Source organism: Oreochromis aureus, linkage group 18 (genome assembly GCF_013358895.1).
Source record: "Oreochromis aureus strain Israel breed Guangdong linkage group 18, ZZ_aureus, whole genome shotgun sequence".
Classification (NCBI taxonomy): domain Eukaryota; kingdom Metazoa; phylum Chordata; class Actinopteri; order Cichliformes; family Cichlidae; genus Oreochromis; species Oreochromis aureus.
This window is the reverse complement of record NC_052959.1, coordinates 23952786-23968127: the sequence shown is the minus strand read 5'-3', so window position 1 is coordinate 23968127 and position 15342 is coordinate 23952786. Positions and strand designations below refer to the sequence as shown.

Sequence of the window (15342 nt, the reverse complement as noted above, 5' to 3'; positions counted from 1 at the left end):
TCTGTATTAGTGCTGTTCTAGTTATTATCAATGGAGGAACCAAATGTGTAAAAAACTGTAGTAGGCATACTACACTACACTGAATTTCCAGGCTTTTTTGGAAATATGTGCTGCTCTTTTGTCTGACTAAAATTAAGAAGAATGTATTCTGTGCTGAGACATCACAGAATCAGTGTAATCCTAATTCCTTCCTCTCTCCTACTTCCACTCTAGCTTCATGATCACACTGAACCGCTGCTTCCCAATATTCATGGTGCTGGCCTGGATCTACTCTGTGTCCATGACAGTGAAGAGCATCGTGCTGGAAAAGGAGCTCCGTCTTAAAGAGACCCTCAAAGCCATGGGGGTCAGCAATGGAGTCATTTGGTACACGTGGTTCATCGACAGCTTCCTCATGATGACTGCGAGCACAGTACTGCTGACCTCCATTGTCATGGTAAGAAAACACAAAGAACTGGAGAGAAAAGGTGAAAAAATCTGAAAGCAAGACTGAGGGAGTTTTGTATGTTTATTCAAACCTGCAGCTTGGGCCTTGGGCCTTGTGGGGAGGGCTATATGTTTTATTTGCTATCAAAGCAGTTTTAATTTGATTCCTCAGCATAAAGTGGCCTGCATGGCACGTTACTTTGTTTTGAGGTAAACTTATCAGATAGTAGATTTGTTATTTAGTTCTTGAACTCACTGAACATGTTATTAATGTAATAAAAATGCAAAATACAGTTAAATACCAAATCCTCGTATAAGCTAATTTATGCTTGAGAGGCTTAATTACTGTGACCTTAATTATAAGGCCCAAAAATACTTTGTGGCTCCACACAGATGGAAAAATCGCCGAATGTGAATCTTTTGAATAGTAAAGGTTGCCAGGCCGAAAGGTTGTTTTGGAGGGTTCATGTTTCACAGAGTTTAATGCTGCCCTCTTGTGGATGATATTAATATACATACACACAAACACACACAGACATATATATATATATATATGTATGTATATATATATTTTATATGTTTTTCCTCTCTCTCTCCCTTTTTTAAACCCTAAATGTGCGTGTTTAAATGTGAAAGTAAAAGTCACTGCAGAGATAGTCATGCTCTATATATCTCCTTTTTAATCTCAGGGCGGCAAGGTGTTGAATTACAGCGACCCGATCCTTGTCTTCTTCTTTTTGATGACTTTCACTGTGGCCACCATCATGCAGTGTTTTCTGATGAGCGTGTTCTTCAACAAGGCCAACCTGGCAGCAGCCTGCAGTGGCATCATTTATTTCACCCTCTACCTACCTCACATCCTGTGCTTTGCCTGGCAAGACCGCATCACCAAGAGCATGAAACTGGCTGCAGTATGTTTATTTTTTTGTTTAAAGTACAAAATCAGACCTGAAGTTATGCTTTTCAAGCATAGTAAGTATGATTTACAGTGCTTAACACATTCATTAAACTACTAATGTATAGATTATACTACAGTTGCCCTTGCATATACTGGGTAATCCACCAGTATATGCAAGCTCTTTAATTTAAATCTTTTTAATTCTAAAATATAATTATTGTTGTTATTTATGAATTTTCAAATTTACAATTTAACCCCCCCCCAAAAAAACTAGAAAACTCATTATTTTTTATTAATATGTCAAATTACACTTATTAACTTGCATTTCTGAACAGAAAGAATTGTTTTAGCGGTAGAATGCTTGATTAATTTCTATGAATTTAGTCTGTTTGCATTATAAATAACAATAAAATTTTAAGTTTTAAACAAGTTTTTAACCAATTTCAAAAATATTTGTGCTGTCATGTTTTATGACAGGTCTAATAAATTAGTTAAGCACTATAAACATTAGCAAATCCCAGCTGAGTTTCATGACTACACACAGATATCCAGCAACAAATGAAACGAGTGATCATCCTGTTTTGTTTTTTTTACCCCTTATGTTTTTCAGAGCCTGTTGTCACCTGTGGCCTTTGGCTTCGGGACAGAGTACCTGTCACGGTATGAGGAGCAGGGTTTGGGCCTGCAGTGGAACAACATTAAGACCAGCCCCTTAGAGAAAGACACTTACTCCTTTCTCACCTCCATCCTCATGATGATTTTTGATGCTGTCCTCTACGGTGTCCTGGCCTGGTATCTGGATAATGTTTTCCCAGGTTGGGCTTCCTTTAATTTGTGTAGCTTACTTTATATTCTACAGTATTTTAGCAATTAATTGATACTATGAACTTATTACTCATAAAATCAAACAATTTGTGTCTGCCCTTTAGGACAGTATGGCATTGGTCGGCCATTCTACTTCCCATTCCAGCCCTCCTACTGGCAAAGACCTAAACCCTCACACACAGAAACAGCAGACGGAGGTTAGTCAACAGCAGAGCAGCACTATGACTAAAACAGGAGTCAAAGAAATGAATTTCTACCTTTATTCTTTATCTTTAAAATTGGGGCTAGAAGGGCAACTTATTAGCAGAGGAACAGTGTTGTTGTTCCACTGAATGTCAATATAAGGTGAAGTTAAGGCTCATCCAGCCCATCCCATCAGTTTCAGAGCTGGAAGTAAATCTAAAGCTTGGTAAAAGACAGATAAATAGGGTGTGTTCACTTTGAATAACTGTGCTTATAACCAAATGATGGGTCAACAAAGCCAGTGTATTATTTGAACAAAGACAAGATTAGGTGCTTTCTGGAGAGTAAAAATCAATATGTAACTTCAGCGCTTTCATGGTGATGATTTTTAATTATAGGCCTTGTAAAACTTTGATCAAAAAGCATGCTAGTAAGCTGGTGTACTGTCTATCCCTTATAGTTCCTGAGAAACCTGAACCAGAGAACCAAGAGAAGGATATCGAGAGCACACCAGAGACAAACACCTGTAACGGCTCAGCCAGCAGGAAAATCTGCAAGCACCAAAGCAAGAGGGAGCAGCGGGAGAGACAGAGGGAACTGCTGAAACAGCAAGAAGAAGCGCCAAACCAGGAGGACGGCCAGGACTCGGGAAATGAAGGTGATGACACAAATACAGAAGAAAAGCTCAGAATGCTGAAACAGTAACTTTGACTACACTTCACAGACTAAACAAGGAGAAGGCATACTAGATAATGACACAGTTGGAGAGAGATGCCACACTGCATGTGAGGAACTCTCTGGGGGCACCTGGTGGAAACATGCAAATCCTGCAGCAGACTGGAAAAACACAGGGGAAAACTGAAAATGAAAAATTTGTGCTGATTAGAAGCTGTAATTTTATTGTTATTAGGGAAACTGCTGGTACAGGGCCTCAGTCAGGTTAGTGAAAGGAATGGAAAATAGTATCAGGTAGGTAAAATACTGAGAAATCAGACTAAAAGCTCTCTTTCCGCTAAGTGATCTCAGAAACTTTCTTTCAGAAAGAATTCCATCAAATTAAAATAAACTTTGAGAGCTACTGTGTTAATTCTGTCATGTTTTGATGATATTTTCGATCTGTTTTCACATGCAGACCAGCTGTTCTTTGAGCCTGACCCAGTAGGCCTTGTGATGGGGGTGCAAATTCAGGATCTGGTGAAAGTCTTTGATGGAAGCTCTCGTCCAGCTGTCAACTGCCTCAACATTAATTTCTACGAGGGGCAGATCACATCCTTCCTGGGGCACAATGGGGCTGGAAAAACTACGACAATGTAAACTGAAATGAGATTTAAAATTAAAATCTTGCATTTGTTGTGTAAATACACTGATGTTTTTAAAAAAACACTCTGAAAAAATGTAAAGGGAATTCATGCAGTCTATCTTAGCGGCAATGATTCAGCAACATTTCAGATTTGAATGGCTTTCACAGAAGCCTCTATGCATTTTGGAAGCTCGATGCAACACTGAAAAAAGAAAATAGGTGAACCAACTTAATTGAATTATTTCAATTGGTAACACCTAATTTAATTAGGTTCTTTGAAATGAAGTTAATACATTAGATAAATCAGTTGTGTTACTCTAATGTATTAACTTCATTTCAAAGAACTTAATTAAATTAGGTGTTACCAATTGAAATAATTCAATTAAGTTGGTTCACCTATTTTCTTTTTTCAGTGAAGGATATTTCATTAAAACTTGACGATCATTTCCTATTCATGTCTTTAAAAATGATCTATTCAGAACTTTCTCTTTGGTTTAGATTCAAACTGAATTTTGATAGCTACTTAAAGGTTGGTAACGGCTGTTTATGATGCTCCGTTTCTGGTTTTTGTAGGTCCATCCTGACCGGGCTCTATCCTCCCACATCTGGCACAGCCTATATTAATGGGAGAGACATTAGAACTGACATAGACATTATCCGCACGTCAATGGGGATGTGTCCTCAACACAACATCCTCTTTAACCAGTAAGTTCCATTTTAGGTAATTTAATCACCTAAAAAAACCAACAAAAATATTAATAATTTTTAAGTTATTCAATCATTCAAAATCAGCCTTCTTACAGAAATGTCTTACTTACTGCTGCTGTGTTTTGTACCAGTCTTACAGTAGAAGAGCACATCTTGTTCTATTCACTGCTGAAAGGTCGGACCCAGGCGGAGGCAGAAAGGGAGGTCGAGGACATGCTTGTGGACCTTGGGCTGCCACACAAGAGAGATGATGAGGCTCAGAACCTCTCAGGTCATTACTTGTTTCTCTTTGTGTGTGAGAGAAAGCAGGAGAAAAAAATCTCTTTTTAACATCTGTTCTATTCACATTAAAGGCGGCATGCAGAGGAAATTGTCAGTGGCTATGGCATTTGTCGGAGGGTCAAAGGTCGTCATCTTAGACGAGCCCACCTCAGGAGTGGACCCCTACTCCAGACGATCCATTTGGGACCTCTTACTGAAATACAGAACTGGTAAAAGCTGTCTGTAAAGTCACATTTAATGGTCTGGTCCACACTTTAACTCTCTCAGTCATTTTTTTATTGCCTTAACTTCATTTTGTAACTCTTAAAAGGTGTTTTTTATCCTCAAGTTGACTTTTCACTGTTCCAGAATTTACTGAAGAATGAAAGAAAATCTTTTGTAGCTTTACAGCTCTCCTGAGGCACTTGAATTTGTAGAGAACTGATCAAAAGGGGAAAATTCAACTGGGTGGCTACAACAAAAGACTGAATTTTAGTCATAAAACCAATAAATTCTGCATCCGCTGTAAAAGCACTGAAAAGCTTTGGTATCACAGACTACTTTGTTCATGTACAACAAGCCAAGATTCTGATAAAAGCTTGCTCCTTGTGCAGGCCGCACTGTGATCCTGTCCACTCATCACATGGATGAGGCCGACCTGCTGAGCGACCGCATCGCCATCATCTCCAAAGGGCAGCTGCACTGCTGTGGGTCCCCCCTATTCCTCAAAAACTGTTTTGGAGTTGGTTTCTATTTGACGCTTGTACGGAGGATAAAGGACCTCAGGAAGAAGGAGGTGAGGATGAACTTTTGTGCTTAATCAACCATCTGTAATACTTCTCATCTCAGCAGGTTTCTGCACAGAAAACAAATCTGTTTCTACCACAGACATATGCAAAAGAATACGTGATTTTTCTCTGCTCACTTTTTAGTCAGAAAATCCTTTTTTTTCCTTCTTTTGCATTGTTCAAGTGTTATTTTCTATTTCTGTCAGAATAACTGCGACTGTGCCTCAGACTGCTCGTGTTCCTGTTCCATCTGCACCAGATATAAAGATGAGTCTCAGAATCAGTTTCAGCATCTAGACAGAGTTTTGGATGGTAAGTGGATATCGTATATCCCTTTAATCTTCCTCCTCATGAGCAACGCCTTAGGAGTTGGTTTGTTTTTGCGTCTGTCTATGTTCTCTTGTATTTCTGTTCCACTGAAGACAAAGTTTACACAAAATGTAGATTTTGGAAGACAGTTTTTGGAAAACGAAAGGATTTTGGCTCGCTCTTTCTTCTTCAAGGTATGTTTTGGAAAGTAGAACTCGGTTTTCAAGTTCAAGTTAAGTTTTGTTTTAGGGTAAGGATGAGGATAAGGGTGCGACTACCACACTACTGAAACAGGAACAACAATACTAAGGCTAAGAGCAACATTAGAAGTAGCACATTTTAAAATTTGTGCACTGGGCTTAAAGCAAAGCCCCACTTTCTCAAAGACTCTCAAGACTCTTTCTCAAGACTCAGGACTCTGCATGGTTCAGCTATGGTTTTACCCCCTTTTACTTCTCAACCAGCAACCTACCCAGTACATCAAGTCTTTCATTGTACCGTGGCTTAACATCCCATAGCTTTTCCCATTTAACACTAGAATAAATGTGACACTTTTACACGTTTCGTCTATTTATGCTAGCTCTGACTTATGTTATCATTAGCAGGCAACTGGGTTATCAAGTGCAGTATTTTACACTGGTTTCTATGCTCAGTAGTTTGAGGTATAAATTAACATACATATTACATTTAAAAATATTTTATAGAAAAAGTCATGCAGTCACATGTACTTGGCTTTTATTTGATGTAAATCCACTGAAAATTGCCTTTTAACAATGACAATGACCATGGGCCAATCAGCTAAACTGATAAAAACCAGATCCACAAAGTCCAACTATCAAAACAATGTTGAACTGTTAGCCATTAAGTAACTGGTGCTGATATTATCATATGTGTGTTATTAACTCAATATCTGTATCTATGACTGGAGTCATATAAGTGATGCTTAATGAATGTGGACAGTATTAATATTACTATAACAAATCTGCCCAAAATACTGTCTTCAACAAATTTAATTATATGTAGGTTTCCATGTAATTTTGTTACATGAGAACAATGAAAAATGTTAAATTTAACAGAATCTGGTAAAATGAAGTTTACTTGATTGGTATGCATTAATTACTTGAATAAATCAGCCTTTGATTTTATGTCTTTCAGTTGCATTTTATTCAAAATTATTGCTTTATGTTTACTGAGAGTGAAGAAGAGTTTTATTTCAAGACTCTGGTCTTGCGGTGTTGTTATATAAGAAACAAAGCCAAAGGCAATTCAGATAATAAATGTTTGAACTGTCTGTGTCTGATTATAATTATAATCCTGGCAACAATGGAGTCATCAGTATTCATATGACTTACATACACTCACTCACTTTGTTAGGCATACCTGGCTAGTACTGGGAAGGAAGGGGTTGGTCCATATTGACATAATAGCATCACACAGTTGCAGTAGATTTACTGGTTGCACATCTATAATGTGAATGTCTCATTCCACCAAATCCCAAAGGTGCTCTACTGGTTTGAGCTCTGGTGGCTGTGGAGGTCATGTGAGTACAGCTGGAGATGATCTGAGCTTTGTGACATGGTCAGCAACAATGCTCGAGTAGGCTATGGTGCCACAATCATTTTTATTTGGACAAGTTTGTGCACACAGACAAGGAATTTCACTTTGCTCTCTTTATGATATTGTTAAATAGGCAGTAACTAATTATGTAACTTAGTACTAAAAGGGTTCCAAAGTGTGTCAAGAAAATATCCCCACACCATTACATCACCAGCAGCGTCTGAACCACTGGCACAAAGCATGCTTTCATATCGCTTGACTGGCAGCAGAAGTTGAGACTCATCAAACCTACAGCATTTTTCCAATATTTTAGTGTCTAACTTTGGTGAGTCCATGCAAATTGCATCCTCAATATCCCGTTCTTGATAGGACTGGTAGTCACTGGTCTTCTGTAGCTGTAGCTCAGCAGGTTCAAGCTGTTCTGCATCCTGCAGAGATTTTCTTCTACCTTGGTTGTAACAAGTGTTTATTTGATTGACTGTTATCTTCCTTCAGCTTAAAGCAGTCTGACCATTTCCCGGCTGATGTCTGAAAATAAGGCATTTTCACACAGAGAACTGCTGTTCACTGGATATTTTCTCTTTTTCTGATCATCCTCTGTAAATCCTTGAGATGGTTGTGCAGGAAAATCCCAGTAGATCAGCAGTGTCTCCGATTCTGTCTCAGAGCAGCTTGTCTGGCACCAACAATGATGCCACAATCACAGTCACTTAAATCACATTTCTTCCCCCTTTTGATGCTTGGTTTGCACTCTAGAAGGTCGTCTCAACCATGTCTGTATGCTAATTATATATGCTTAAATGCACTACTGGCATTTCTATTAATACGTAGTTGAACAGGTGTAAATAATACATGTATAGTACAGTGAAACTCCTGGTGCATAGCATCACCCTTTTACAATAGAGCCCTCCCTAATTAAAATGTAAAAAATTATAATAATAATAATGATATAATATGATAATAATAATAGTCTTTTCTTTTGAATCTGGCCACAAAGTCTGCGCTCTTTTACTGGTGGAAGAAGCTGTTCTTTATGTAAGTGGGCGCCCTCACAAGTGTAGCAGAGAAAATGCACGTGTGTGTGTGCAACCTGCTGAGTTGTTTATATGTTTCAGTGTGCACTTGTTGGAATTTGCATCACTGACCCACTTATCAAAGTTGTAAAACAGAACATAAACAGACAATTTTTTTTTTCACATTCCCAATTTAATGGTCATATTGACCCATGAGCTTGCTATTACTGTTCTGCCTGAGGACACGTACTTAAAATGCAACCCCGTGAAGTATAAATTTGCTTATGCGTTTTAGTGCTTGAACAAAATTGTTTGTTTTTTGGGTTGTGTTTTTTTTTTTCTCAAGCAGTTTTTGTTCCTTTGTCCTTGTGTTGGTTTCTGCTATTTTGGGAACACTTTGCACTTAAGTAGCTCATTTATATGTGAATTTCTGTCCTCTTTCCAGGGGATGTAGACAGCATCACAAGTCTTATCCACCACCATGTCCCCGAGGCCAAGCTGATTGAGATGATTGGACAGGAGTTGACCTATTTGCTCCCCAGTAAAGGGTTTAAACATCGGGCCTATGCTAGCCTGTTTAGGGAGCTGGAGGAGACACTTGCTGATATGGGTCTAAGCAGCTTTGGCATCTCTGATACATCACTAGAGGAGGTACGGATGTCTGTTGTTTGTTGATACTGTGGATAGCATAGTTAAGAGTCTTCAGAATATATATTTATATTTAATCTTGGAAAGTTTGACTTTTAGTAAACCCTGTTTGAAAATTCTGATAAGCCAAATAAAGAGCCAGACATTGTAAGCGAAGTGGGGGTTTTGCCCTTATTAGTACTTTTAAAAGCTCTGAAAAGGTCAACATTTGTTTTCATTGGATAAATTAGAAAAATGGTGTACTTTTAAACATTACATGCTTCTGCAGCATTTTAACTATATTACTACATCTGTAAAGTTTTTTTAAAGATCAAGTGCTATAAGATTTCAGCTAATGTCTTTATTAGACTTGGATCCTGCATCTCTTTCTTCCTTCTCTTTTCTGCTGTTGCTTTCTACCTGCACACAGTTCTAGTGATGTGTTAATTGAACATTTAAAAAGAAAAAAAAAAAGGTACAATATATTCAGGACGTAAAGGATGAACTTATATTAAATGAATGAAAAGTTTTGAAAGTTAAGGAAGTTCTTTTTCTCTCTCTGCAGATATTCATAAAGGTCACTGCAGATGGAGAAGCTGCGAATAATGCCACCACTCCTGGTAAATACCACCACTGATATTCTCCATGGCCTTTTGCTGGAATTGAATTTCTGACCCTTTGCCCAGTCTCTCTAACGTGTTGTTAATCCATTTGCCTCACACCTGTTTTTATTAGGCTGTTAGTGTTGCGTATCCTGGAAGTAGATTATACAACTGTGACTTCAAAAGCAGCCAAAGTACTTGTTTAGATTTCACGTGTGGTGTGGTGCTTCATTTGTCTTTTTTTTAACCCTCTAGTTTGTGTGTATATGTGTGTGTTTTTTGTTTCACTTATGTGTCCTACCTCTAGAACAGTGGATGTTACAAGGGAGAAAAAATGGCTGCAAAGTTGGCATAGAGGGAGATGAAGGTCAGAGCGTTAAGAGCCATTAGACTGAACTCTGGCAATATAAATGCTGTTTTTTGTCACTGGACCTGGGCCAATCAGATCTTTTTTTTCTTTCATCGATTAAATATTTTATTCCTAACTTTTTATGTGGGACTTTTCACATAAGGACAGTTATTTATAACACTGTGAAAGGCATTTATCCCAACCAGGGAAGCAAGTACCCCAGGGAGTACCTAGGGGTAGCTAGGGGTACTATAACCATTAATTAAAGAAGTGACCTCAAAAAGTTAGGTTATGGGTAAGCAGTAAAAATAATAGCCAAAGGGAATGCATACATGATTAAAATGTAAAAGTGACTGGGTACTTTAGTCAACACTGAAAATTTCGTACATATTATCTATGAGTTGAATTCATAGACCCAGAAAGATATCTGGATCCATTTCAGTTTATGATATTTTCTTGAGAACAGCAGTTTTTCTTTTTTCCAAGTGCACATATATGTTGGAGTATAAGTCTAGTTCTGCTAGCAAACAGACCAATCAAACTAATTACATGACCTCTTTGGGAGGTGTAGAAAAATTGTAAATTGTAGAAATAAATTCATATTTCATTTGATGTACAAAGACGTGTTTATGAGGTTTTAGTCCACCTGACATGATAACCCTGAGGCATATCAAATTAGAAAATGATAAAAACTGTGATACACTGCTGTTAAATTATCTGTCCCATTTCTGATTCTTATTTTACGTCATATTTGTCACAGTTAAATATTTCAGACCATTGAACAATTTTTAATATAAAGATAACCCAATTAAATACGAAATGCAGTTTTTAAATGATGATTTTATGTATTAAGGGAAATAAACTATCCAAACCTACCTAGCCCTATGTGAAAAAATAATTGTCCCCTGACCTAATAACTGGTTGTGTCACCCTTGGCAGCACAAACTGCATTTAAGTGTTTGCAATAACTGGCAGTGAGTCTTTCACATCACTGTGGAGGAATTTTGGCCTGCACTTTGATGCAGAACTGTTTGAATTCATCTCATTGGAATGGTTTTGAGCATCAACTTTAAGATTATGCAAAGAAGCTCAATCAAATTTACATATGGAGAATACCTTTATTTTTATTAGCTGAACCATTCAAAGATGGATTTGCTGGTGCTTTTTTGGATCATTGTCCTTCTGCACAACTGACATGTGCTTCAACCTCAGGGGACAAACTGATGGCCATACAGTCTACTTAAACATTTCCTTGTAGAGAGCATAAGTCATGGTTTCATCAATTATGGCAGGTCATCCAAGTCCTGAAGTAGCAAAGCTACCATGAAAACCTTCCAAAAAGGTCAGCTTTTCTCTGGTCTGTCCACAGAATATTTCCCAAAACGCTTGTAGATCATCAAGATGTTTTTTGGCAAATGTTAGATCAGCCTTGTTGTTCTTTTTTGGTCAGCAGTGGTTTTCACGCTGCAGCTTTTCAGTAGATGCCATTTTGCCCAGTCTCATTCTTATTGTTAAATCATGAACTCTGAAACAAGTGAGGCCTGAGGTTCTTGCAGTTATTTTGGTAGGCTGGCCACTCCTGGGAAAGTGCACCACAGTTCACTCCATTTGCACATAATGGTGCTCACTGTGGCTCACTGGAGTCCCAGTTGTGTTGTTTTTTAAAATCTTTCAACCCACTTCACTTTGTCAAGTGTATTCTTGATTCAACAAGAAATCAATAGTTGATCATTTATTATTTACTCTTTGTCTGATATTAAAATTAGTTTGATCATTTGAAACATCTGAGTGTGACAAGTATGCAAAAAAGTACTATTCGAGCTCAGAAAATGTTTTCTGTGACCATTTAAATCCTTTTACGTTAAGCCTCACTTAGTTTGAATGGCCCAGGTACAGGCTGCTTAGTTTTTACAGTAAAAAAAGGCCTTAGTTAGAATTTAGTGTCTGTTTTTGCTTCTTATATGCTCTTTTCTAGCTATAGTGCTGCATCAGATTCATATATTTACTCGCATTCATGCATTTGTGGTGTTCAGAAAATATATTCATAATCCTCAGAATACTTTAGGTGCCTTGCTCAGTGGATTTTAGCAGTAACACTCATTCACAGCCTGTTCCTACATGCAGATTATGCTGTTCATCTAAAATGCTTTGTTTTCTGTAGATATGGTTTTAGTGCTGCTTACTGTTTTCTTGTTGAACACAGAACATAATGGAGTGAACCCCACCAAACAGTCATCGGACAGCAGTGCAGGAAAGGGCTCCAGGCAGGTGAAAGGTGGATTTCTGATCTTGAAACAGTTCCATGCTCTGCTGGTAAAGAGGTTCCACCATGCCACACGAAGCCAGAAAGACTTTTTGGCACAGGTACAGGATCTCATAAACATGGGAATGACGTGATGAGTGAATCTTCTTTGTGGTTGCGTTGTGTGAAGCATTTAAACTGAATAGACTGGTGTGAGTTTCTTGAGAGACCCATTTGAATGAATTTGACGGTTTTAACAGATACAATGTGTTTATTGAGAACATTTTTTGAGCCAGATTTGTTTGGATGCGTCTGCAAAAGTGTCTGCTTATTTTGCAAAACATTTGCAAAATAATAACTGTTGTTATTATACTTGTGACTGTCTGATTCCAGATCGTCCTTCCTGCCAGTTTTGTCTTGATAGCGCTGATCTTCATCATGATTGTCCCTCCTTTTGGAGAATATCCCAGTCTCACTCTGAGCCCCTGGATGTACGGACAGCAGTTCACCTTCTTCAGGTGTGAAGGCTTTAGATAAATCTTTCAGTTACATGTTGGATGACAGATATTTGCTTTTTTCTCCAATTTAATTTTCTTCTTTGTATTTTTTCATCACTGTATTAGCAATGAGAGGCCATATGACCCCAAAATGAAACACTTTATAGAGCGCTTGCTAAAGCCACCAGGCCTGGGCACGCGATGCATGGAAGGAGAGCCCCTAGGGTGAGCATTATGACTAGAGATAACAACACTCCTTCTGCTACATCTTAGAGCACTGATGCCTATTTTCTTAGGGCTCATACCATGCCAGCAAATGATATAGTCAAACAAACACATCTTTATACTTTATCCATATGTATTTTTTTAATAGAAGCAAATCTGCAGAATCTGTATCTGGAATAACATTAAACTCATTTAAAAAATAATATTCAAATTTGTTGTCAAATACTTTAATTTTAAGCTTCATACTTCCGTTTTGACTTATTAATCCAAAAGACTCAAAATCATAACAGTCAGCTCCAAGAAGTTTGGAAGGGAAAAAAAAGCAAAAGCAGTAAGAACAGAACTTTTTTTTCAGTACAATGACAAGTAGCATTATACAGGGGAGTCCCGAATAAAGGTGGGAGGTAGTGACTAGACCACTCAATCTCTAGATGCTGCTGGCGTTGAAACAGAGTGAACAGATGGCTGATGGAGACTTCGGATGAGACTCCAAGGACAGTCCGAATGAGCTGGGTGTGGGGAGGAGGAGGGATGAAAGGCACAGTGAGATATTACAATGAATTTGAAAAGCAGGAAAGGTTTGCAGAGCATAAGTAAAGTGAAAAAGAGCTGCAAAATTAAAATTTAGAATTTTGACAAAAATGAAATAATGAAGAATTTAGGGCAGCAAAAAAAAAAAAAAAAAAACCCTTATTGAACTCTTGCTTAAACTTCATTTAAATGGAGAACTGCAAAAAGCAAAAAAAGCATCATTAAAAAAGAATAATCCAATGGCTGAATTATATACAGTGTATGGTTAAAACTACAACTAAGTATATACAGCACATAGATAGTAGCTTTACCACATGAGTGATTTTACCTTTGCAGTTTAATTTCTTCATTCCTCTCCCTCCAGAGTTCCCTGCAGTAACAGGACCCCAGAGTGGGATTATCCTGATGTCTCCCCAGCGGTTAGCAACATCTTACAAAGCCCTGCATGGAACCAGAGAAACCCATCACCTTCCTGCCAGTGCAGCACAAGTAACAAACTGACCATGATGCCCATCTGTCCAGATGGTGCAGGAGGTCTGCCCCCTCGCCAGCGACTGGAGCCAACGGGAGACACAATGCTGGATCTGACTGACAGGAACATCTCTGACTACTTGGTCAAAACCTACCCCAGCCTTATTAGAACTAGGTCAGTTTGAATGTAGTTGTAAGCTGTACTCAAAAAGTAAAACCAGGTGGATTTAAAAAAGAAATACAAGTGTGTTAAAAACCCTCACAGAGCCTGAAAATATGTATAAAAGGAAATTAAAAGGAGAAAAGGTTTAAGGCAAAAGAAAAAACAAAGAGCTAAAAAAAGAAAGGCAAACAGCAAATAGTAATGATGATTCTCCTTAATGAAAACTACATTTCTTTTCACAGTTTGAAGAGCAAGTACTGGGTGAATGAACAAAGGTAACAATTTTATTTCTTTGTTCAATGTTTTTTTTCCCCATTTTTGTTTTGTCGTTTGTTACAACGACACAGCGATGTGTTAAAGACACGCTGATGTGAGTGGAAATCTTCTATCCTCAGATATGGAGGTTTGTCAGTTGGAGGGCAACTCCCCATCCTGGATGTGGACCCTAAAGACATCCGGAACGTTTTTCATCAGCTGGGACGGATGTTCAACATCACTGGGGTGATTATTCTTGTGTTATGATTTACAGATCGAGTATGAAAGTTTGAAATAAGTCAATAAAAATTAATAATATTGAACTGATGTCTGCAGGGTTACTATAGCAGACTTGCCCTGAGGGACATTGGCACTTTCTTACGATATATGGAAAGTGAATTCAATATAAAGGTAGGTGTGCAGCTTGATAGAAGAGTGGGTTTTTCCACAAATAGCAAAGTGGCAGAAATTACTATAAACACAAGCAGTTTGACAGTCTAATACTTTGCTTCTGTTTTACAAACCTTTCACTTTCTGACTTTCTGTCATGTCATTGATTGATTCCTGTAAGTTAGTTTAAATGTTTTCCACTTGTAAATTTATTCTGAAGACTACATTTGCAGATCCTCTATGTCGTATAACAGGCTGATCAAACAGTTGCGAGACGTGCTCAATTAGTTCTGTTCTTCTCTGCCAGGTGTGGTATAATAACAAAGGCTGGCACGCCATGGTGGCCTTCATCAATGTGGCTAATAATGCTATTCTGCGAGCCTTCCTACCCACAAATGCCAACCCTGTTGAGTTCGGGATCACTGCCATCAACCACCCACTAAACCTCACTAAAGAGCAGCTTTCTGAAGTCACTGTGTGAGTAATAACTGTAGTTTTTTTTTTTTTTTTTTAGCTGTGCTTAAATGTATGTGTTTGTGCAGTCTGTAAATCAACCATAGACTGTATAAAAGATGGACATGTAGAAATCTGTGGGGAAGTGCCTTAAACCTATAATCTTTTCTAATGATCCACAAAGTGAAATGCAAAAAGAAGACTGATTGCCTATATATGACTAGCACATACAGCATATTATTATAGATACCATATTTAATGACCCAGCT

At 38.0% G+C, this 15342-nt stretch overlaps 1 protein-coding gene across 1 annotated transcript in view; it reads left to right on the top strand.

Moving 5' to 3' along the window:
* Positions 1 to 15342, top strand: part of LOC116313429 (retinal-specific phospholipid-transporting ATPase ABCA4-like) — a 43199-nt gene that overhangs the window by 17129 nt on the left and 10728 nt on the right. The window contains exons 14-34 of the mRNA XM_039601696.1: positions 214 to 436; positions 1116 to 1337; positions 1935 to 2139; positions 2254 to 2346; positions 2793 to 2990; positions 3465 to 3642; positions 4206 to 4337; positions 4472 to 4611; positions 4694 to 4831; positions 5216 to 5397; positions 5596 to 5701; positions 8714 to 8919; positions 9461 to 9515; positions 12050 to 12210; positions 12482 to 12606; positions 12712 to 12810; positions 13706 to 13987; positions 14218 to 14250; positions 14371 to 14476; positions 14567 to 14641; positions 14928 to 15097. Of these exons, the coding sequence (XP_039457630.1) occupies positions 214 to 436; positions 1116 to 1337; positions 1935 to 2139; positions 2254 to 2346; positions 2793 to 2990; positions 3465 to 3642; positions 4206 to 4337; positions 4472 to 4611; positions 4694 to 4831; positions 5216 to 5397; positions 5596 to 5701; positions 8714 to 8919; positions 9461 to 9515; positions 12050 to 12210; positions 12482 to 12606; positions 12712 to 12810; positions 13706 to 13987; positions 14218 to 14250; positions 14371 to 14476; positions 14567 to 14641; positions 14928 to 15097 (3129 nt within the window). The remainder of the gene's footprint in view (positions 1 to 213; positions 437 to 1115; positions 1338 to 1934; positions 2140 to 2253; positions 2347 to 2792; positions 2991 to 3464; positions 3643 to 4205; positions 4338 to 4471; positions 4612 to 4693; positions 4832 to 5215; positions 5398 to 5595; positions 5702 to 8713; positions 8920 to 9460; positions 9516 to 12049; positions 12211 to 12481; positions 12607 to 12711; positions 12811 to 13705; positions 13988 to 14217; positions 14251 to 14370; positions 14477 to 14566; positions 14642 to 14927; positions 15098 to 15342) is intronic.